The sequence below is a fragment of the Scardinius erythrophthalmus genome (genome assembly GCF_964197995.2).
Source record: "Scardinius erythrophthalmus genome assembly, chromosome: 1".
Classification (NCBI taxonomy): domain Eukaryota; kingdom Metazoa; phylum Chordata; class Actinopteri; order Cypriniformes; family Leuciscidae; genus Scardinius; species Scardinius erythrophthalmus.
Genome location: NC_138221.1, coordinates 6,139,356 through 6,162,475, shown reverse-complemented (window position 1 = coordinate 6,162,475; position 23,120 = coordinate 6,139,356). Strand labels below are relative to the sequence as shown.

The 23,120-nt window shown below is 41.8% G+C and overlaps 1 protein-coding gene and 1 long non-coding RNA gene across 3 annotated transcripts in view; one reads left to right on the top strand and one right to left on the bottom strand.

Moving 5' to 3' along the window:
• Nucleotides 1–3,468: 3,468 nt before the first annotated feature.
• LOC308701888 (extracellular superoxide dismutase [Cu-Zn]-like) lies at nt 3,469–5,640 on the top strand. Of its 2 annotated transcripts, none has more exons than XM_081384361.1 (2): nt 3,469–3,575; nt 4,859–5,640. In XM_081384361.1, exon 2 carries the CDS (start codon nt 4,890–4,892, stop codon nt 5,523–5,525), a length of 636 nt encoding a protein of 211 aa, XP_081240487.1. In that variant the 5' UTR covers nt 3,469–3,575; nt 4,859–4,889; the 3' UTR covers nt 5,526–5,640. The 2 variants fall into 2 exon arrangements, with proteins under 2 accessions (XP_081240487.1, XP_081240486.1); XM_081384360.1 differs by having other exon boundaries at nt 3,469–3,662.
• A 6,387-nt stretch (nt 5,641–12,027) lies between these two features.
• LOC308700356 overlaps nt 12,028–23,120 on the bottom strand; it is a 209,854-nt gene continuing 198,761 nt past the window's right edge. The window contains exons 2-3 of the long non-coding RNA XR_014031298.1: nt 12,321–12,395; nt 12,028–12,223 (exon numbers count right to left, since the gene is read on the bottom strand). This is a non-coding gene — a long non-coding RNA (uncharacterized lncRNA). The remainder of the gene's footprint in view (nt 12,224–12,320; nt 12,396–23,120) is intronic.

The window sequence follows — 23,120 nt, the reverse complement described above, 5'->3', positions numbered from 1 at the left end:
TAATATTTTATCGACATTGACCAATAGATCTGAGAGAAAATTTGCAAATTCTTTTAGGAAATCAGCGTAAGGCCCTGGTGGTCTATATACGGTAGCCAAGGCTAAAGATAATAGGGATGTTTTTCTATCATCTAAGAGCGTAACATTTAGTACAAGTACTTCAAATGAAATAAACTTATAACCCGTTTTCTGAGTAACATTGAGAATATCTCTATAGATAGTTGCAATACCGCCGCCACGACCAATCAGACGGGGCTCGTGCTTATAGGAGTATCCTGATGGAGTAGACTCATTTAGACCGAAATAATCATTTGGTTTAAGCCAGGTTTCAGTAAGGCAAAGTACATCTAAGTTATTATCTGTGACTATTTCATTTACAATAACTGCCTTAGGTGTGAGTGATCTAATGTTTAAAAGACCTAGCTTTAGAAATTGTTTTTGTTTACTAATAGCAACATTTTCTGTTTTAATAACAATTAGATTTTTCCTAGATCCTGCAGTAGATTTATTATTTGATCGCACTAAACGAGGAAAAGACACAATTTCTATGCAATGTTCTACACTAGTATTTATATCAGTTAATTTGGTGCAGCAGAGACTATGATTTGGACTTTTGGTTACTAGTCAAAAGGTATTTAACATTTTGGAGATGTTTCTGCTCATTGCACCATGACATTAACCATTCATTTAGCGCAAATAATCTACTAAACTTGTCATGTCCTAGACGGTACGTGGGAAGCGGTCCTGACACAATGATCGTTATATCAGGCGATGTGCTGCGTACCGTATCGATCAGATTCCTGAAGTCTTTCTTCAGAACCTCCGTCTGGCGCAGCCTGATGTCGTTCACTCCCGCGTGCAATACCAAAGTTCCGACGCGCTCGTTATCGTTCAGAATCTCGGGAACGCGAGCAGCGATTTCAGAAACACGAGCACCAGGAAAGCAGTGACTGTGCACCTTATTTTTACCTGATGTAGCGTGGACGTGCCGAACAATGGAATCACCGATGATCACAGCATCGCATTCTGTTTCGCGAAGAGCGGAGAAGCGGTTTTGTGTGGATAACTCGAAAACCGGGAGGGTCGGAGAGGGTCTTGGTCTAGTCCTGACTCGCGTCTTCCGCTGCGGAAATATCCAGGCTTCGTGGTGGCGTGTTGGAGCCGGAGTGAACGAGACCATGGCTGATCGCGACCTTGGCGCTTGGGACCGATGCCGAGTAACGCACGGAGTAGACGAGGTCGGAGTCAGCGGGTTAGTAACATTAATCTCTGATTTGTGAGCATCAGCGCGTGATGTTTCAAGAGCCAAACGCCGGTCTCTCAGCTCGGCCTGTCTCACTAAAAGGTCGTGGATCTGTTTCTCAACAGCTTCCAGCTCAGACTGTACCGCGTGCAGCTCAAATGTGTCCTCACCTGCACCAAAAGGTAGACTACATACATCTGATATATTCGCCATTTTAACAGATGGACAGTAAGTTAGCAACGACACTACCAGTGATGTTATCAATTAATACTAATTTCTGACAAGCGTCTTAGATATAATCCGTCTTTTAAGTGGTACGGGTGTAGAGTAGACGCACGATAGGTGAAAAATGTTTGTGAGTGTTGAGAAGACGCGTTCAGCCGTGATCCCCGGGAGTAACCTATAAGAGTATCCAGCGTTGGATCACTAACAGGCTTGAGACACGTCTGCTCAACAGTCCGCGTTGTAACTATGAGGTTTGAGCAGTAGTGCTTCTCAGTGAGGAAAAGTAGAAAATGTTTGTTGTAAGTAAGTTTAAAGAGTAAAATCAAGAATTATAAATCAAATCGATAGAGCTCCAAAGACAACAACGCGTTCAGACGCGACGCATGCGCATTCGACAACAGGAAGCCCTGTTGTCGGGGACAACATCTATTTAGAGTGTTACGTATGCTGCCCGCCTGAAGCTAATTTAGCAGCATATATCAAGTTTGATTTTCATTAGCAATACCACTTCTAGCTAAGTTATCATTAGTCACCAAAAAACATTCAGTCTCATTACACCTTGCAATGTTTTCCGTTACGTTTCGTGCGTCCAGGGTGTGTAAAGCAGAAGCAGCCTGGCCAGCGGCGGAGTATGCGCGATCCGTGAGTGCTGAAGACATTCTGCACGGCTTTGATGGGTGCGCAGGAGGACACAAATGGGCGGCGACAGCTTCTTCCAGTGGCGGGAGCTTTTTCCTCAGCGCCGTCAACAGATAGAGCATTACTAAAACTTTATACACCGCCGCCGACTTGAGCTGCAAAGAAGCTCTGGCCGCCCTGTCAAGGACGCTTGTCAAAAAGTATGGGGAAACTTGACCGCTCTGAATATAGTGAGTGAGTGAGTGCGCGCGCGCGGCCGGGGCTCGCTCTCGCTCTCTCTCTCTCTGCTAGTTCTTAGAGGCAGAAGAGAGCGTGCTCGCTTAAAATGTCATATTTTGGTATGATCGTTCACCCGCCAGTGTGGCGGATAGCCTTTTGAGATTTTATTTGTGCTTCAGAGCGCGTTTTTTTCCCTGCAGCGGGTGGTGGTAGGGGTCTCTTGCCAAGGGCTTCAGCCATCCTTCCGCTCTCTTCCCTGAACTGAAATGTAGTAGTGGGCTGTACTTTCCACACGATTGACATCAGGTTCAAGTACGCCCACAAGCCGTGCAAGTTATTCGTGTATTGCATGTTTGGCTGGTGGTTATGTTGCCCGTATACCGCCTCCCATGGCCGAAACTGGTATTACGACACCTGTCGGGCCGTGGCTATTAATGCTAATGCTAATTAAGGTAGATATCTCTGCAGCACTATAACTGGACATTTTTTTAATGACATCATCGCCCTTATTTCTTCTCATTCTTTTAATGCGTGTAGCTCATTTTTGGGATATTTTTACCTCAATTTTTACACATGGCACCTTTAAATAACAGTTTCAGGTTATGCTTTAGTGTTGGTAACATGTCCAACATTGTCCCACACAAACGTATAATCGTCCCACATTTGGTTTGTTTGATGGTGGTCACCCTACAGTATAGGGTAAATTTAGTATAGGGTGAACTTTTTGAATCTTGCTCCTGACAAATAACCCAAATTACAAAAAAAGACTAAAACTAATAAAAACTAAACTAAAACTAAGCATTTTCAAAAAATAAAAAATAAACTAGCAAACCCACTTTAAAAACTAATTAAAACTAAACTGAATTTGAAAACAAAAAGTCAAACCGAAATAAAAATAAAAACTAATGAAAAATGCAAAACTATAATAACCCTGACATAGACGGATGTAGTGCTAACTGTGTTAAGAGTTTTGGAAAATTGTTAAAAGTATTGAAAAATCTGTCATAGCAATCGTAAAAAAAAACTATAGCAGTACTTCTTTTAATAAACACAAAACACTGGAGAACACATTGTGCAATGCAAGACAAAGAACTGAATAAACTGAGTGCTATATATAAACAGGCAAACAAAGGGAGCTAAATGAAACACAGGTGAACTTAATTAGTGACTAACTGACTATCATGGTTAACTTGTAGCTCAACATGAGTTCCTATAAGAGCAGCCAAAAGGAACATTCCCTCAACCCCAGGTCAGGACTGCACACGGATTAAGTGTTGTAGTATTTTTGTGACTGCAATATTCAGGCTCCACACGGATTGAGGACAACTTTTCAGCTGTACGGTAGTGCACCTTTGCTGTTTTAGGCTGGTTTTGTTTTTGTTTTCTCCATTCCATTTTCTCCATCAACTGACTTGATTTAGTACAACTAAAAAAAGTTTAAGCAAAAGTATAAATATTATCTTTTATTTTACCTGTCCTTGTGAAAAATATCAGACATCAACTGTATATTTAATATTGAATAACATGAAGGCTACAACAGATCAAATTAAGTGTACTTTAAAGCACAACAAAAAGATTTTCAAAACATAATGTACTTTTAAAGTAAAACTCTTAGTTTGGCATTACTTTTTTTTTTTTAAGTGTACATGTACTTTGTCACTCCTGCCAGCAGAAGCCCTATCATGGCCACCAGAGGGCACTTCTCCCTAGACCTTTTCCATTTCCATGAACCTTTGCCTGGACTCATTTTAGTGTGATTACATCCACCTGTATGTCATTGGTTTGTATCATAGGAACTTTGGCTGGCAGGTGTGACGCTTATGAAAGTGTGTGTGTACACTTAAGTGGCTTTTTATAATTCATCCGTGCTATTATCTGCTTATTCTTCTTATTCTTCTTCTTCTTCTTCTTCTTCTTCTTCTTCTTCTTCTTCTTCTTCTTCTTCTTCTTCTTCTTCTTCTTCTTCTTCTTCTTCTTCTTCTTCTTCTTCTTCTTCTTCTTCTTCTTCTTCTTCTTCTTCTTCTTCTTCTTCTTCTTCTTCTTCTTCTTCTTCTTCTTCTTCTTCTTCTTCTTCTTCTTCTTCTTCTTCTTCTTCTTCTTCTTCTTCTTCTTCTTCTTCTTCTTCTTCTTCTTCTTCTTCTTCTTCTTCTTCTTATTATTATTATTATTATTATTATTATTATACTTTCAAGATACTACAGGTACACATCCAATACCAATAAGCTAATTTTTTATTTTATTATTTTCACAAGGCTACATAGCAATTCAAAAATTATAGTTTTCTAGACAGCAACATGGTGTCGGCCCACGTCTGGTACACCTGGATTACACCCGGCCCAGATGTGGGCCGGATCTGGTTGCTGTCTGGGTTCTTGTATGGTTTTCCGTTGCAAACTAATCTGGTTGTGCTATTTTTACCTAATGCAACTTCCATTCTCAAAGCTCCCTGCAACAAAGCTTTGACCTTTTATCAAAAATATTCCGTTCTTAAACCAAATGGCATGATTTCACTGAATCCACTTTTCATTGTAGGCTTTAAAGATCAACATGGAGAATCATCCTAATGTTCCCTCTGATATTGCTGGTGCTGCATATACAAGGAGGAGAGTTCCACAAGGAGGAGTGTTTGCCTGCCGAAGCTCCACAGCCGGAAGTCGTGGAGTTCGACAACACCATCTATGCCACTTGTGAAGTAACTCCCAGCCCCAATTTGCCACGTAACCAGCCAAAGATCTTTGGGCAAATCCTCTTCAAGCAGGTCTTCCCCAATGGAGATTTAGAAGTGAAAATCAACCTCCGTGGTTTGCCTGCCATCGATCGTCAAGAGCGTGCCATGCACATCCATCAGTATGGAGACCTCAGTCAAGGCTGCATCACTGTTGGTCCTCATTATAATCCAAACGGCGTTGACCACCCTCATCATCCTGGAGACCTGGGCAACTTTGCTTCTGAGAAAGGAGTTATAAGGCAGTTCCTGATGCTTCCAGACGCCAAGCTCTTTGGGCCTTATTCCATTCTGGGACGTGCGGTGGCGGTTCATGAGAAGGAGGATGATCTGGGAATGGGTTCAGATGAGGAGAGTAAACTCAGTGGGAATGCTGGACCGATAATTGCTCTCGGTGTGATTGGTATTACTACTCCAAGTCTGTGGCAGAAGACTGAAGTGCCCCCCAAGAAACCATGTGGAGGAAGGCACTGAGAGTCAAAGATGAGGGAGTCGGATATGGTGGAAGGGCAGATTCAAATGGGATAATCATGATTTTCCTTGTGTATTCTTTGTATGTGTCCTACATTAAAGTATATTTCAGAACCTGAACATTCCCATGTTTTTTTTCTTGGTCTTTTCAGAGGCTTTTTGGCCAAAGCTTCCAATAGTAAATGCACTCTTAAAAATAAATGTAGGGTGAATGCAGGCAAAGTGGGCCGTTTAGTTTGATTTACTGTGCTCAATGGGTTAACACTTTCTGAGCATGACAATGGCCTTTAATTAAAGATACACTGGCTGCGTCCGAAACCGCATACTCAATGAGTAGGTACTTATTTTCAATGAATACTTACTTAACGAGCACTAAAAGAGTAGGTACTTTATAGCCAGATCTCGTTGAGTATGAATGCGAACCGGACATCTGCCATGTTGACGTTATCATGTGACCTACGACGCATTCTTGCAGCCAGGATTCTTAGCAGAACCAGAAAATATGATCATGGCTGGGTTTCCCGAAACCTTCTTAACGCTACGTCGTTCTTAAGTTAGACCTTAAGCTGTACCTTATCGTTAATACATGTTTCCCGAAACGTTCTTAGTTAAGTATACCTTCTGTAAGTCATACTTTCGGAAGGTTGGTCTGGACCACTCTTAGCTTTACCTTATCACTGTTGCAGGTCTATATGAATATAATTCTGAAGTTTTAATACACCCAGACAGTGTTCAGTTAGGCTAATTCAAGTGTTTTCATGCAAAGAATAAAATTGTCATTACAATGATTGTTGTTAGAATTTTAATTATATTATATAGTACAATTTTATAAATATATTTTAATTAAAGAGCGCTTTTAAAGGCCAGTGAAATAGGCTACTGTCAGTTAAGTCCTATTCGGATGCTAATATTGTTTCTCATGGTCTCGTACAGTATTTTAAACATTTACAGGGGTAAGTCTGTGATTTTAGTGCCGTCCGAATCCATATCAGTGTTTTTACTCACCCAACCCGCGTAAAAATCCCTGGCCAAATTATACCTACTGTTTTTTGACAAACAGGTCGTGTGGTAGCCTAATTGAATTGCTGTCTGAATCCACATCTCCGAGTTTACAAAAAGAGATTCAAAATCCACTGTTTAAATCCTTTTTGATCACTGCCGAGCACCGTACGTGACGTACACTTTTATTTAGAGAGATGCTGGAAAGTATTTATAAGAACAATATTTCATCGCAGCTCCACCTCAGCAAACAAAAATGGGAAAGAGAAGAAAGCACATAAAAAATTAAAATGGTTATTATGGCAGCAATAGCCTATATGATAGCCTACACTTTTAAAATATGTAGGCAAGGCTATTATAGGCTAGTATAGTTTGGATTATTTTTTTAAATGTCCCATGAGTCCTAATAAATGCAATTTAAACTATTTCTGAAGTGCTTATTTTATAAAAAAACAAAACAAAAAAAAAACACCGCTTTCTCACATAAACAGCCCCTGCACGAGAGAATAATTGATTCTCGAGCCATCGATATAAACATTCAGCACCATCGCCACGGAAAGCGCCGGGTAACGTCGCACGTAAGAAGGTATATCTTAAGCAGCTTCCTAAGGTATAGTTCGGGGAACACACCTAGAAATGGTATACCTTCAGTTAAGTTATACCTTAAGAGTCTTCGTAGCGCGCTAAGAGACAACGTTATCGGGAAACGCAGCCCATATCACACCAGTACTCAGGTCATTACACTGGCTGCCAGTTACTTATAGGATTGATTTTAAAGTATTATTACTAGTATATAAATCATTCAATGGCCTAGGACCTCAATACATTGCAGATATGCTCACGGAATACAAACCCAACAGATTACTCAGATCATTAGGATCACATCAGCTAGAAGTTCCAAGAGTTCACTCTAAGCAAGGAGAGTCCGCTTTTAGCTATTATGCCAGCCGCAGCTGGAACCAGCTTCCAGAGGAGATCAGATGTCAAATCCAGACTCAAAACACATCTGTTTAACTTTGCATTTAATGAATGAGCACTGTGTCACTGTTTGTCCGACTGTTTATACTGTGTCTTATTTTAGTCTTTATTCTAAACTGTTTTAATTATTTTTAGTTCTTTCTCGTTTCTTTATTTTAAACTGTTCTTTATTCTAAACTATTTAATTATTTTTAGTTCTTTCTCGTTTCTTTATTTTAAACTGTTCTTTATTCTAAACTGTTTTAATTATTTTTAGTTCTTTCTTGTTTCTTTATTTTAAACTGTTTTGTATATTCTTATTTCTTCTGATTATTTTTAATAGTATGTAAAGCACTTTGAATTACCATTGTGTATGAAATGTGCTATATAAATAAACTTGCCTTGCCTTGCCTTGCCTTGCATTATCACACGCGCAACAACTTAAAAGATTTGAACAATACGTTTAATTCATCTATCTGTAAATATTGATATTGATTAAACTTGTTCATTTTGAAGAAACTGCTGCCCATTTATTTTGTGTATACATTTAGGGTTGATTAAAGTTCTTATATTTAACCCTACTAATGTGACCCACCGTTTTATCCTTACAATATTTATTTTTATTACGAAATCCCAAAATGGTCGTCTCTTGAATGTTGTTAATTTCTTTATTTTATATCCAAACATTTATCCACAAGCAAAAGTGGCTAACTGCTTTATGTTTTCTTCTTTTTCTTGTTAACTCTCGTTTCATCCCTCAGGCCTATTTTTTTTTTTAAATGCATTTTTAAATGTATTATAATGAATTATTTAAGAAAAAATATATTAAAATATTCAACCTTGTACTAGGACTAGGTTATTTTTTCCTGTGTAAAAAATCTCTTATGTATGCAAACCCATGATATATATATATATATATATACACATAACATCAGTAACTCAACAGCCCTACCTAGAACGGTTTTCCTCAGCGTTTGTAATGTCTGCACAAAGGGCAGCTGTGCAAAGATTTGCCTTTGGAGAAAACTGTTGATTTTATACTCAAAAAAATGTAAGTATCATTAATATTAAAAATTAATATTACCCCAGAATGAATTGCATTGATATCCTACCCCAAAACATGCAATAATAACAACGATAAATGCTGACCAATACTTAATTATATTACTTTTTACTGAAAATAGTAGTAAAAAGTATATAGTGAACATATCTACATTTGCATTCAAACAATTAAATAAAGCATTAATTAAATAATTAAGTGTGCTTGCTGAAAGCGCACACTTATTGTTCTTCTTAAGTTTTCTTCTTCTTCTTATTATTATTATTATCATTATTATTATTATTATTATTATTCCCGGGAGAAAAATTTTGGCCAGCTCCTGCGCCTAGACCCTTTGAGACAGAGACACCGTTCCAACTTTAAAACGTTCGGTCAGTACCGGTGTAAGTTGCTCGCGAAGATGACATCACGAGTCCATGTCGTTTGTCCGCCATATTGGATTGAACAGAAAGCGAAACTAAAGTTTCACAGGTCACAAATTTGGTCCGAACTTCACGAAACTAGACGTACATGATCATTGGAGCAAGCCTCATCAAAGTTACTAGAAGGATTTTTGATTTTTGGAAGCGTTTGCCCGTCACAGCCAAACGAAATCAGCGGCGTAGTCGCCAAACAGGAAGTCGTCCATATCTCAGGAACTCTGTCACATATCGAAACCAAACTTTATACATGAACTCGGGACTCCAATGTGAGGATGTACAAGATCTGATTTTTTTTTATTTATTTTTTTATTTCAGGCTAATAGACAAACCCATTTACCTATGTCTATGCAAGAGTTTCACCTTTTAATGTTAGGTAATGCATTTAGACAGTAGGTGGCACTGTTGTATTACATTTCACAGAGCAGCCAAGTCAGTGTATAGACTGCATTCGTTTTTACCAGGTTTGTCTTAATAAATGCAGGCATGAATTTCGTTTTTTGCATTGGTCTATTTTAATCATCTTCATTTATTAATATATACAGATTTGTATGCATGAATTGTGCATTTCCAATCCTCAAAGCAGTTAATAAAAAAAAAAAAAAACTTTATACAAAATACATCATGCTCTTCTTCGATAACCGAACAAACAATTAATTGTCTGTGGCTGTGTTTGTGCGCGCGGGAAATATGCTGCGCATAACAATAGAAAACAAGGAGAAACGCGCAGTCACATGCTCAAACAATCAACAACGTCGCTCTAGAGGTGCGTTGTGGACTGCGAAGTGGACTTCACAGGGTATTCCGCCATCTTAAGTTAGAGTCTAATCCGAAGGGAGCGAACATGTTCAGTTCGAAGGGCACTGCGCACGGCATAGGGAATAAGGGAACATCGATACATCACTTCACAGGAAGTGGAGAGCGATGATCACACACCCAACTGTCATTTCGCGCATCAGGTCATCACCAGTCAGAACGGTCATAACTAACGATGGAGGAGTTTACGTATGTGTGTAAGTAATACATTTCGCCATTGTTATACAAATGACAGTATTTTTAACGGTTATTGTTGTGAATATTACATATACTATTTTTGATGATTATAATTTACCTCAGTGAATGCAGCCAGCTTAGCTAGTTTGTGAAGTAAAGTGATTTTATTTTAGGTAGTTGTAAAATAGTGCAATATAATTGTAAATATATAATATAATAATAAAAATTAAAATATGAATGTAGTCCTATATATATTTGTTATATCATAATCTGCGCGACTCCGTCGTTGACTTTCTTTGATGACATTTGCTGGGTGTTTCTAATGAGCGGTTATTGTCAGTGAAGTCCACTTCAACTGATATACCGTGCTCAGGGAGTAGGGGAGCAGTGAACACTGCATATGGACCCTGTCGAATGGAACGCACATTAGATGTGTAAAAACAAGTGGAAAGTGCGAGTGCGCCGCTGTCTCCTTTCGCTTGTTCTCCTGTGGCGTCTGTCGTTGCTATGCAACCATGAACTGCGCTCTCCATGATGACAAGATCTGTGTCTGAAATCGCTCCCTATCCACTATATAGTGCACTATTTAGGGTGTCGGCCATTTTGTAGTGGTGTCCGAATTCTGAGTGAACGACATCATTCCCTACATTCTTCACTACTTTTATCCACAATCCTCTCTGAATTCGAGTGTACATACGATGTACACTTGCTGAGACACTATTTCCCACAATCCATCACGATAAGGCGATTGAGCGCGAATGAAAAATAAACAAAAATGCCACCATGGCAACGGTGCACCCGAGTTAGAAAACAATCATTTATAAGACCAGACGCCTGGTTATTTATTTATACATACCGTTATGTCTATATTTGAAAAATCAAATGTGTTGTGTAGTGTTTTGTTCTCTTTTATTTTCACATATAAATTAAAAAAGTAAATAAATATGACAAGCAAGTGTTTTTATTATCTTTTTTTTAATCAAATAACGCAATAAACGTGAAAAATACATACATACAATGGTTACATACAATTCACACAGCCAAAAAAAGGAAATATTAAAGATGGGTAGGTAATGTTTATGACAAATTGTCTGAGCTCTCTGGCGCGTGATAATTATGTCAGCATCCAAATTCTTTGCTGATGTAGTGCACTCAACTGCCATTCACTATGTAGGGATTAGTGAACGAGTGAGCGGTTTCAGACACAGCTAAGGAAGTATCAGCAAAAGATTACTAGATTTCTAGCCCTTGCATTAGCTTTACTACTAGATATATTTATGGAGATGAAAAATAATAAGGCGCCCTGTACAGCTATGATCAGCTTTTCGGCCGAGCATTCAATGTTGTTACGCTGCAAGCTGATGGTTCGTTGCTGCCGCGCTCTATCACTCGCACACCATAAAGAGCAAATTGTTTTTTAATGTTTCAATTTCGTGATTAAAATGACATAATTAGGAAGCGGATAATTTCTTCATAAACAGCTCATTATGACTCAGTGTTAGAATGCTGCACCTACACTCGATAGTGTGAATAAGATCAGCGCAACGCAGACCACTGCATTGACAGGGTAAAACACATGATCTGTCTACGGCCAGGGCTCAGCGGAAGACAGAAAATGCCGGTCCAGCGCTGATTGAGGATTTAAATTCGAAAATAAAAGACAGTTTGACATCTTTTTTCTCACATTCTCGCATTTTTTCTCGCATCTATCCACTACCTGCTAACGTTAGTGCACTGCACCCGAGCAAGCACACTTTGCAGTTCCTCCGGAAATGCATTTTTCTAGTTATATTTTATTTACTGACAACAATGAGAAATATTAATAAATTAGTAAAAGAATGAATGAAAGTCACCATCACAATAAACAAATGCATATACAAGTCAACACATGAAACAAAGCTTTATTCAAACTACAATCATGTATGTAGGCTGAAGGCGCTGAGGTTGTTGCGTGTTGTGTTGTGCTTCACAATCTGAGGCAATAAGGGCAGGTGGAGTGATGCAGGGTCTCGTAAGGGCAGGTGGAGTGATGGAGGGACTCATCCATGGCACCATCTCCAGGATTCAGCTCTGGTCTCCTCATCCTCAGTGCTCAAACCAGCCTGCTGACATTTCAGATTCTACAAAATGCACAAACATAACACAAAAGCAGTCATTTTAACCACACAATGTCATATGATTTCAGTATTATTTAGAAGACAAAACCACTTTTTTTCACAAACGCCGCCATCATCTTCCCTTGCAGGTCCTGCTCCACCACAAAAGCTGTGCAGCTAATGCACAGAAATCAAGAATCAGAAAAGTGCTGTAATAGCTCTGTTTGAAATTACAATAATTAGTTGTTGTTATTCATTTCTGTGGTATACTCACTCAAAGCCTTTGATGGCAGCATTCAGCTTCATGAGCCACTCTCCACCGGATAAACACACATCTGTTCATCTGACCCTGTAACATCCAGACAAGATTCACATTACCTCTGTCATTTATGAGCTTGTTTTAACTTTTTATCCAACATAAATGTTCCTCAATTTATCAACAGTACTAATGGACAAATAAAATAGATAACTTATGTTTAGTTACTTTATAGATTTGTTCTACATAATAGCACACATTCATCACTCAGATGTCTATTTCATGTTGTGATGTGCTCTTCTGCAATACTTACCGAAGATTTTACTGTCAGAAGTAAAAAAACATTTAAAATAAGCGTCTTTAGGATGTATATGGTTTATTGAAATCCACTTTAGAGACGTAACTTACTTGTCCTTACTGGAGCTCCCCTGTTAGCTAACGTTATACATAATAAAACGTGTTTTTACAGCAAAATCACAACTATACTACTCTGTGTAACGTCTTTACACCTTCAACAATTCAACAGTTTACTCTACAGTAGTTCAACACATGCAATTTTAACACAAGGAACCGTGTTTACTCACATTTGAAAGCACCCGCGTCGCCGATCTCTGCGATATGTTTGATAATGACGTATCCTCTCGCGTGGCCTCCTGAGATAGAAAAGTATTCATCTTCGAGCTCTTCAAAATCTGGGTTGAAGCAGTAAGCCATCCGGGAACTTCTCGCCTACTCTTTTACGAGTACTGAGGTTTCGGACATACTACTCCGTTCACATACTGTTTTCCCCTACTATATAGTAGGAAAGTAGGAATATTCGGACGCACTATAAGTATATGTACGCCCGAATCTCGCGATAATTAGTACGTCACTCTGGTAATTCTCGCCTACTCTTTTATGGATACTAAGGATTCGGACATACTTATTCGCTCGCCTACTGCTTTTTCCATACTATATAGTAGGGAAGTATGCGGTTTCGGACGCAGCCACTATTTCTTTAAATGATAAAATGGTTTAGGTTGATGCAATATGACACTGGAGGGTGTGGCTAGATCTCAAGGGAGGACACCTTTATTGTTCAAGGTAGACATAACCTCTGACATAAGATTTTATTTTTGAAATAAGGTTTCTCGCTAAATGTCAACAAATGGGTATATTATTCTGACAGTTTGTTAGTACAGTTAACAGGGAATCAAAATGCAAAAAAATGTCTTGGTTTTCTTGTAAGGTGTTTAAAGCTAGAATATGTAAGATTTTTGTAATAAAATAACCAAAAATCACTTGCAAAGTGTGATATATTTCCTGCAGTTGTGTACTTTCAGTATCCCAAAAGTTCCCAAAGATTTTTAATTTCAGAGAAATTCCCATTTTAAATTAAAGCTGCAAGCAGCATTTATCGGGGTTCAAGCATTTAAGGCCTTTAAGCACAAATGCATAAAAAGACCTTAAGTTTTATTTGGCAACCACATAGAAAAGACCATTTCCAGCCAATTTAACAAAGGAAATATATGGTTCTCTTTCATAGGTTCACTCAACGCTGCGGATAGCGCAGTGGGATATTCTCTGAATGTGCCGATTGTCTGAAGCCCTGTAGAATCACGCCAATTCATTGGCTGATGGCGCCCACGCAATCTGGCTCCGCCCGACGCTCTTACATGCGCGCGAGGCAGTCATAGGATCGTCTAAATGCAAATTCTGTGAAAATTTGTTGCTCAAGACCCTCAAATCGCGGCTCGCGGTTTTTGAGAGGGAATCATTCGTCTCCCCCGTCGCGCTCCCGAGGCCTCTCGAGGATCCGCGACTTGGGGTTCGTATGTAGAGCTTGAGGATGTGGAGTTCGAGCAGACGAGCCCCGTTCTTTCTCTCCCTCCCTCCCCTCGGCACGCGCGAGGCATGCCAGTCTAATTTTCACACGATTATTTGCGCCCCAGCCCGGGAGCACGCGACGCGGTTTCTTTCGGGCTGGAGGATGTACTTTTTACCGAGGCTTCCGACTCCGAGGATTTCGGGCCTACTCTCGCCAACGAGGTTATCCCGCCGAGCGGCCAGGAAGCGCGGCCTACTACGGCCTACGCTTAGCTCGTTGACGTACTTTCACGCGCTACGGAGAAGCTCGCTTTTGATTGGCCCGACGAGCCCCGCGAATCTCAGTTGTCAAAACTCGACGAGAGACTTCTCAATGGCCCTAATTCTAGGCCTCAACGGAGAAAGCTGCCATTTTTCAGTGATCTGCATCACGAGATTTCCAGATCCTGGAAGCAGCCTTTCTCTGCGCGCCTCACTAATGCGGCAGCTGCTGATTTCACCAACCTAGTAGGTTCTGTGGAACAGGGCTACTCCGCCATTCCGGCGATTGAGGAAACTTTAGCCGACCATCTCGCTCCGTCGTCTGCACCGTCCTGGAAGTCGCGCCCCCTCCTCCCCTCTAAAGCATGTAGGACTACTTCTTCTCTAATTGGAAAATCCTACATGGCGGCAGGGCAGGCAGGCATGACCCTGCACACTATGGCCATTCTTCAGGCCTACCAAGCGGACGTCCTGAAGGAAATGGACGAGGGCGACGGCGTGACCCCTGAAGCGGTCAAGGAGCTTCGTAAGGCTACGGATTTAGCCTTAAGAGCCACCAAGCATACCGCACGCGCTATAGGTCGCTCTATGGCTGGTTCCGTTGCGGTGGAACGCCACTTGTGGCTTAATCTCACGGAGATCCGTGACAAGGAGAAGGTTTTCATCCTGGACGCCCCCATTTCTCAAACAGGGTTGTTTGGAGAGGCGGTCAACACGGTGGTTGAGATATTCCGCTCCTCCAAATCACAATCGGCCGCGTTCAGACAGTTCATGCCCAGGAGGGCTAGGAAACCTTCTGCTCCCTCCCCTGTTCGACCCAGAGAACGTCCCTCTTTTAGACCGGAGTTCTCTTCCAGGAGGAGCGAACCGGTGCATCCCCCACCTTCCATGGTTTGGGAAGCACGCGGTCGCCTGTTTCCCCGTCAACGGCCTCACAAGCGCCTCCAGATGAAGCGGTCCGACAAACCGACCCCTCCGGCTGCCCAGAGCCATTCCTGACCCTCCGGTCGGAAAAAGGAGAGCTCCTCTGCTTCCTCAAGGTTGGGACAGACCGCGCAAGCGTTTCTGCCCACCTCCCAGCTCTCCTTTCCTTGCCCTGTCACCTTCGCCACTCAGAGTGTCTCGAAGTGCAGGCCATTTTTCACCATCTCTACTCAGCCCGGCGCGGGAGGAAGGAACGCTTTTTGCTTTCTCCCCTCACCCCCGACACTCTCTATAACTGCCGGTCGCATCCTCGGAGGCACTTTTCGCTTTCCTCCGGAGCGGGCGGACCTGGTCACCATGACCCCAGCATCGATGCCTCCCATCACGTGTCAGGACGCCAAGGGCTCTCCTGCACAGTCAACTTCTCAACCTCACAAACGTCAACACGGCACCCTCACTCAGGTATGTCGTCTGCATTACAACATCCCTCTTCCTCTTTCACATTTCTTTCAAGAATGGGAGCGCTTACCAGGGGTATCGTCTTGGGTTCTTCGCACAGTTCGGTTCGGCTACACTCTTCAGTTTTGCCGCAATCCCCCTTGTTTCAACGGGGTCTTTCCTACCGTAGTAGACAGCGCCACTCAGGCTTCTGTACTTCAGCAGGAAATTTCATCCCTCCTTCTCAAAGGAGCAATAGAAGAGGTTCCTTCAGGGGCCCTCCGGGCCAGCCTTTCGCCTACTGAAGGTATCGCGCAGTGGCTTTCGAGCCCTGTCAGTTTGGCGGGACCCTCTTTTTCTTTGGAAAGGGGTCAGCATGGGTGCGGTATTTCGTCACCAGATGATTATGACGGATGCCTCTCTCACCGGCTGGGGAGCAGTTTTCGAGGGCAGACCAGCGTGTGGGGTTTGGACTGGCGAGACTCTCTCTTGGCACATAAACTGCCTGGAGTTAAGAGCCGTTTTTCTAGCTCTGCATCATTTTCTCCCTCTTCTGGAGGGACACCATGTAATTGTCAGAACAGACAACATGGCAGTGGTGTCTCATGTGAACCGGCAGGGGGGTTCTCGGTCGCCCTGTGGTCTCAGAGCAGATTCCTATCTCTGAGAGCAGTCCATGTCCCAGGGGTTCTGAACCTCACAGCAGACTTTCTGTCGAGGCAGAAACTCAGATCGGGAGAATGGATGTTGAACCTCCAGACAGTGGCCCTGATCTGGGAGGTTTTCGGAGAGGCGGAAGTGGACCTCTTTGCATCTCAAGAGTCGTCCCAATGCCCGCTGTGGTTCTCCCTGAGTCCCCCGGCTCCATTAGGGATAGACGCGTTCGCTCACCCTTGGCCAACGCAGAAACTCTATGCCTTCCCGCCCATCAAACTGATCCAGGCGGTCTTGGCCAGAGTGAGAGAGAGCGGAGTCAGCCTCCTCCTGGTAGCTCCGTTCTGGACGTCTCAGCCATGGTTTTCGGAGCTAATTCCTCTGCTGGAATCTTCCCCCTGGAAGATCCCAGTCAGGGAGGACCTGTTGTCCCAGCTGCAGGGCAGGATATGGCATCCTCGCCCAGACATGTGGAAGCTGTATGTTTGGCCAATCAGAGGCCATTAGCATTAAGTTCTGATCTCCCAACTGACGTTCAGGAGACCATTGCGAGTGCTAGAGCCCCTTCTACAAGGAGGCTATATTCTTCCAAATGGAAGGTTTTTGAGGCATGGTGCTTAGCACATGATAGGAGTCCAGTTAACTGCCCTGTTGGTTCAGTACTGGAATTCCTGCAGGAGAAGTTTGCTTCTGGAGCAGCTGCTACCACTCTCAGAGTTTATGTCGCAGCTATTGCAGCACATAGGGAATCGGACGAGATTCCCCTGGGGAAACTAAGGTTAGTTTCGGCCTTCATGCGTGGGGTTAAGCGCCTGAAACCGGCTCGCTCCCCTAGAGTTCCCTCATGGGACCTTTCTATTGTCCTAGAGGGTTTGACGAAGGCCCCCTTTGAGCCCTTGGAGTCAGCTCCGGAGCGGATTCTGTCTCTCAAGGTTTCTCTTTTGTTGGCTTTGTCCTCATTAAAGCGGGTAGGAGACTTACAAGCTCTTTCTGTTAGCGAGTCTTGCTTGGACTTTGCTCCTGGCTTGGTCAAGGTTTCCTTGAGGCCGAGACCAGGGTATGTCCCCAAAGTTCTTTCCACAACTTTCGCAGGTGGTTAACCTTAACGCTTTCCACCCTCCTCCATTTTCTTCTGAGGAAGATAGGAAGCTTAACTTGCTCTGCCCAGTTTGTTCTCTTAAGATATATGTAGACCGCTCAGGCGGTTGGAGGAAATCTAACCAGCTTCTGGTTTGTTTCGGTGCTGGCCGCCGTGGGCTTGCTGCATCAAAGCAGAGGATTTCTCACTGGGTCACAGAAGCTATCTCGTTGGCTTACGAGGTGCGTGGCTTGCCTTCACCTCTTAGCATTAGAGCACATTCCACCAGAAGTGTGGCATCTTCTCAAGCTCTTTTTAGAGGAGCACTTTTGGAGGACATTTGTGTTGCGGCAGGCTGGTCCTCTCCGCACACTTTTGTAAGGTTCTATAATTTGGATCTTGACATGACCCCGGGTTCCCAGGTTCTTTCTGTTTGAACTCATCTTGGTCGTTGTCTCTTTATGTACCAGTCATTGAAAGCGCTCTAGCTTGGCGAGTTTGGTTGTCCTTGTCCCACTGCGCTATCCGCAGCGCTGAGTGAACCTATGAAAGAGAACGTCTCTGGTTACTTACGTAACCTATGTTCTCTGAATAGGGAACGAGATGCTGTGTTAGCTGCCAAGCTCCTCGCGCTGCTGACAGTTTACTTTTCGGCAGAGAAATCTGAGGAGCAGATGGCGAGCGCGAATATGTAATGATGCGACGTAAGAGCGTCGGGGCGGAGCCAGATTGCGCGGGCGCCAACAGCCTATGAATTGGCGTGATTCTATAGGGCTTCAGACAATCGGCACATTCAGAGAATATCCCACTGCGCTATCCGCAGTGTCTCGTTCCCTATTCAGAGAACATAGGTTACGTAAGTAACCAGAGACGTTTTCAAAGCTTTTTAACAGTTATAGCGCCACCTATGGTCCGATCTCCATACAATTGTGCATGCTTCTTTACAATGTTATTTCACATATGCTCACCAATTTTCGTTAAGTTCTGAGTTTTTGTTTAGGATTTATAGGCTTTCGAGTGATATTTGCCACGCCCATTTTCTAAATGACCGTGTTATAGCCGTCCAAATGTAAAAGTTCAAAAGTTTTAGCACTTTGTGCTTGAACCCCTAATAATGGCTCGTCCATGTTCACTTTCGTTCAAACATTATGGACCATGGCAAGCAGACTTTGGGACAAAAGGAGAACTAAAACGAGGATCAATATCGGCGTGGTGTTTTGGAGATGCCACAAACTTCGACTTGACAGAGGCGTCTTGCATGTACTTTATTAGACAGCTGAGCAAATGTACATAAAACTAATCAATGTCATATAGCTCAACATGATGAAATGTTAGAATATGATCAGTATGTTATTCTAATGTTCATCTAGCTTACTGCTAGTCTCATACAGACAAACAAACGCATAGAATAACATTATAACTTTCAACACACTCAAATGCAGTTTAGTGTGATAGTGTAGACCAAGTGAAACAGCTCTGCGTTACCTCACAAGTTTAATTCACCAAATAAACTGACTTGTTAACCCTTTTCCACCAAGGCAGTGTTGGTGCTGGTTCAGAGCTAGAGCCTAGTTTCAAATGGGTTCTTTGTTTTCGACAGCCAGAGCACCAGCTCTGAACCAGGAAAAGTGGTTCTTAAGTAGCACCAAAACATTGCTGGTCTAGAAGTAAGAACCGCTTGCGTCAGGGCCTGGGGACGGGGTTACCGTGACCAACAAGACGAACAGAAACTTGTGACCGCCATTTCTCAAATAGCAGCTAATCGAGCTAATAACAGCTTGATTGTAATCTCCGTCTATGCAAGTTATGGTCGAGCTGCACGAACACGTTGGATTCGCGGTGTTTGGATGCCGATGTACAGTAGGTTCGCAAAGCCATGAGCATCAATAGTAACGCAATGACCTCCATTGTTGATGGAAGGCTTGTTCGAGATGCATCGGAGCGGCACGGACCAATCGGAGCTGCGGGAGTGTTTGGAGAGCATACGAGTCCTTGTGCTTTTGGATTGCTTTCGCCGTGCTTTGATGTCATGAGCCGATCGGTCTGCGAGAAGCCGAACCATCTCGAACAAGCCTGGTGTGTTTGTGTTTGGCGCTGCCACGCTAGCATTGCTGGGCAACATGAGATGTATACAGTGACCTTGTGTTTGGCAAACCGGATCTTAGAGAGCTCGTCAGACGAACCAACTCCGGACTGGCAATACTGTAGCTCTGGCTCTGAACTGGCACCTGGTTCATGCTGGTGGAAAAGGGGTATTTGTGAGTATTAATTCAACACTTGCGGGTAGATCAGTAGAATGAAATGTCCTTATTCCTTTATATCCGCAGGACTCGCATGTGGCTCTGATATCTGTCTCTCATTGGCAATGACGACAAGTTCCATAATTCCGCTTATGCGTCATCAACCTACACCTTTGTTATTGTAAGAGGTTAGCAAGCCTGGTTAGTACCTGGATGGGAGACCTCCTGAGAAAACCAGGTTGCTGCTGGAAGAGGTGTTAGTGAGGCCAGCTGGGGGTGCTCACCCGTGGTCTATGTGGGTCCTAGCACCCCAGTGTAGTGATCGGGACACTATACTGTCAAAGAGCACCATCCTTCCAATGAGACGTTAAACCGAGGTCCTGACTCTCTGTGGTCATTAAAAGTCCAAGGATGTCCTTCGAAAAAGAGTAGGGGTGTAACCCCGGCATCCTGGCCAAATTTGCCCCTTGGCCTCTGTCCATCACGGCCTCCTAATCATCCCCATATACTGATTGGCTTCATCACTGTCTCCTCTCCACCATTAAGCTGGTGTGTGGTGGGCGTTCTGGCCCAATATGGATGCTGCACATTGGTGGTGGTTGAGGATATCCCCCCTTCCATGTAAAGCGCTTTGAGTACCCAGAAAAGCGCTATATAAATGTAACGAATTATTATTATTATTATTATTATTAAAATGTAGATGCAGAATATAACACTTTAAAATATGGACACAATTTAAGTTCATCTACAGTGTTTAGAGAAAACAGACAGAAAAAAAGTTTTACAATATGGTTACCATTTAAAATGTTGAATTTCTTATTGAATTTTTGTTAGCCTATTTGTTGTTGCATGTGTTGTAGTTCCATTTGTAATATGTTGTAGAGTTCATTAAGATATCTGATATTCAACTTTCATAAAATTTCATGTCAACACAACATGTTCTAGTTGTTTTGAACTTTACACATGCATTGAGTGAACTGATGAGTATTACTCATCATAGCCCATCTATGTGCTTTTGGGTCTGTTAAATATGCTGTGGAATATGTTTGTGTGATGTGTTAATAAATCATGTGTTTTTAAGATCCAGGATCATTTTTGATAAATTAGGGATGGGTCACATTAACTGAAAAGAAATTTGTCTGGAGTGCATGATCTCAAAATGTTTATTGGTATATACCTTGCACATATCAACTGTATTCAAAATGAAATATTAAAGTCGGACCTTAAAGTTAACAAAAGTAATAAAAAGAAATAAACATCTAGGTACTGTATCTATCTAAATAACAAGTAGGGATGTCCCGATCCGATCACGTGTTTTCAGACTCGATCGGAATCGGACGTTACCTCCCGATCAGGACTCGGATATATATGTATATATATTCTCATTATTTTTTAACACATCTATAGTTATGCGGTGGCACAGAGTTACGCCGGTTTCACACTGCACGCGTTAGCAGAGTGTAAGCAGCGCAGGAGCAGTTCATATGGTGAGCAGGGTCAGGACACGCGCGTTTTGCTTTCACACTGGCAGCTTTTGTCACGCGCGGCTGAACCGCAGGTTGTGTAGGGCAGGTTACAGACAGAGTAGGCCTACTCTATAATGGATAAGTTGGCATTGCTTTTTTCTTTTTCAGATACATTTAAGAGAAAAGACTTGTCAAGAAGCTTATTTTATTAATAATTTCATATAACTTTTTGTTCATCTTTGTTTTTATTGTTATGGCAACAAGTTTGTTTTTGGACATTTGTTTTCTTTTTAAATTGCTGTTGGTCATTTGATTGACTGTTTAAAACACAATAGATATCATCAATGCACTTTTTGGATAAAACTGCGGTGTATTTTGGCCATGATCAATGTATTGTCACTTTAATTCAGCAAAAGCGGCGCAGCAAAAATAAACTCGGCGCCGAAACGATCGCGGCACTGCTGCTCTGCTCTACTACGCACTGCCGTGCTGCGTCTCGCGCGGTGTGAATGCTCTAAAGCCTGGTTTAATCTGTTAACATGAGCGGCGAAAAAAAATACGCACTGCACGCTCTGCTAACAGTGCAGTGTGAAACCGGGTAAGAGTTAGGAGTGCAGTTCCTAAAAGCACATTACTGGCTTTGCAAACACTGTAGCACTTTTATTTTTTATTTTTTATTTGTTCACATGCCTGCCGGGTATTTTAAGTTGAGGTGCTATTTGTTTATATATTAGACTTTTTTATATTTACTGTTGCACTAAAGTCCAAAAGTGAAGAATTTATTTATTACTTGATTGTTCAAGCTACCTCACAGAAGTGCTCTGTTTGTTAACAGAGTTGTTGAATGTTAAAATAAGGTGAATTAAATAAAAAATAAGGAACATCCTGGATCTGTTTTTTCGCTCTTCTTTATTCTTTTTTTTATGTATTAAGTATCGGATCGGGAATCGGTATCGGCAGATACTCAAAATCAAATGACTCGGACTCAGACTCGAGGGCAAAAAAACCTGATCGGGACATCCCTAATAACAAGTGTCCAACCTTACCTGCATTCAATCTACTAAAAGGGGATTTTAACATCGATGCCATAGAAGAATCATTCCCTCAGAAATTTGTACTTCTGCCTTCAAAGACAAGTACAGTTTTTCAGTACTTTTAACAACTTTCCTAAACTCTTAATGCACCAACACACCTACTACACACAATTGGCAAAAACAGTTTATTTCATGCTCAAAATCACACACTGTAAACCAAACTCCAACACTAATTTTCTAAATACAATAATACACTATGCCTACCAGAACACTGCAAACATGTCTCCAAATCAAATCATTTTTCAAAACACTAACATAGTAACATAGCTGTCCAACAGGAAGATTTAGTCAATCATAGCACAATGTCATAAAAACACTAACATCAGATGGAATTACAGAAACTGCATTATTGTATACGTGTCAGGTATGCCCTCATACAACAGACAGTATATTGTATTGATCATAGATTGTGTTTTGCACTGCAGTTTCTTTTGAAGCCTCTCTACATTTTTGTTTTGTTGGGTTTACTGTAGGTCTTTTACTGCAGAAATTCAATAAAAAAAGACCCATCTCAGAGTGCTTTATAGAATGTACGGTTACAGTATACCATATGGTCATGCGATTGAAAGAAACTTAACACCTGAGTGTGTTTCCTAGATGGGAATCAGCTGTGATTTATATTATTGCATAATTGTTTCTCAGTAACAATAGGATAAAATACAGGGGATATATTTGGGTTTCAATTCACAATATAAACAGCTGTTTACCTTGACTTTAGCCTGTAAGGTTCAGAACATGGTGTTATCTGTTCTGACACACATTGTTTAAAGCATCGGTAAATTTGGCAGTAAAAATCCATTGTTTTGGTCTTGTTTGAGCTTGTGTGTAAAAGAAGTTCAAGCATTTTAAATTTGTGT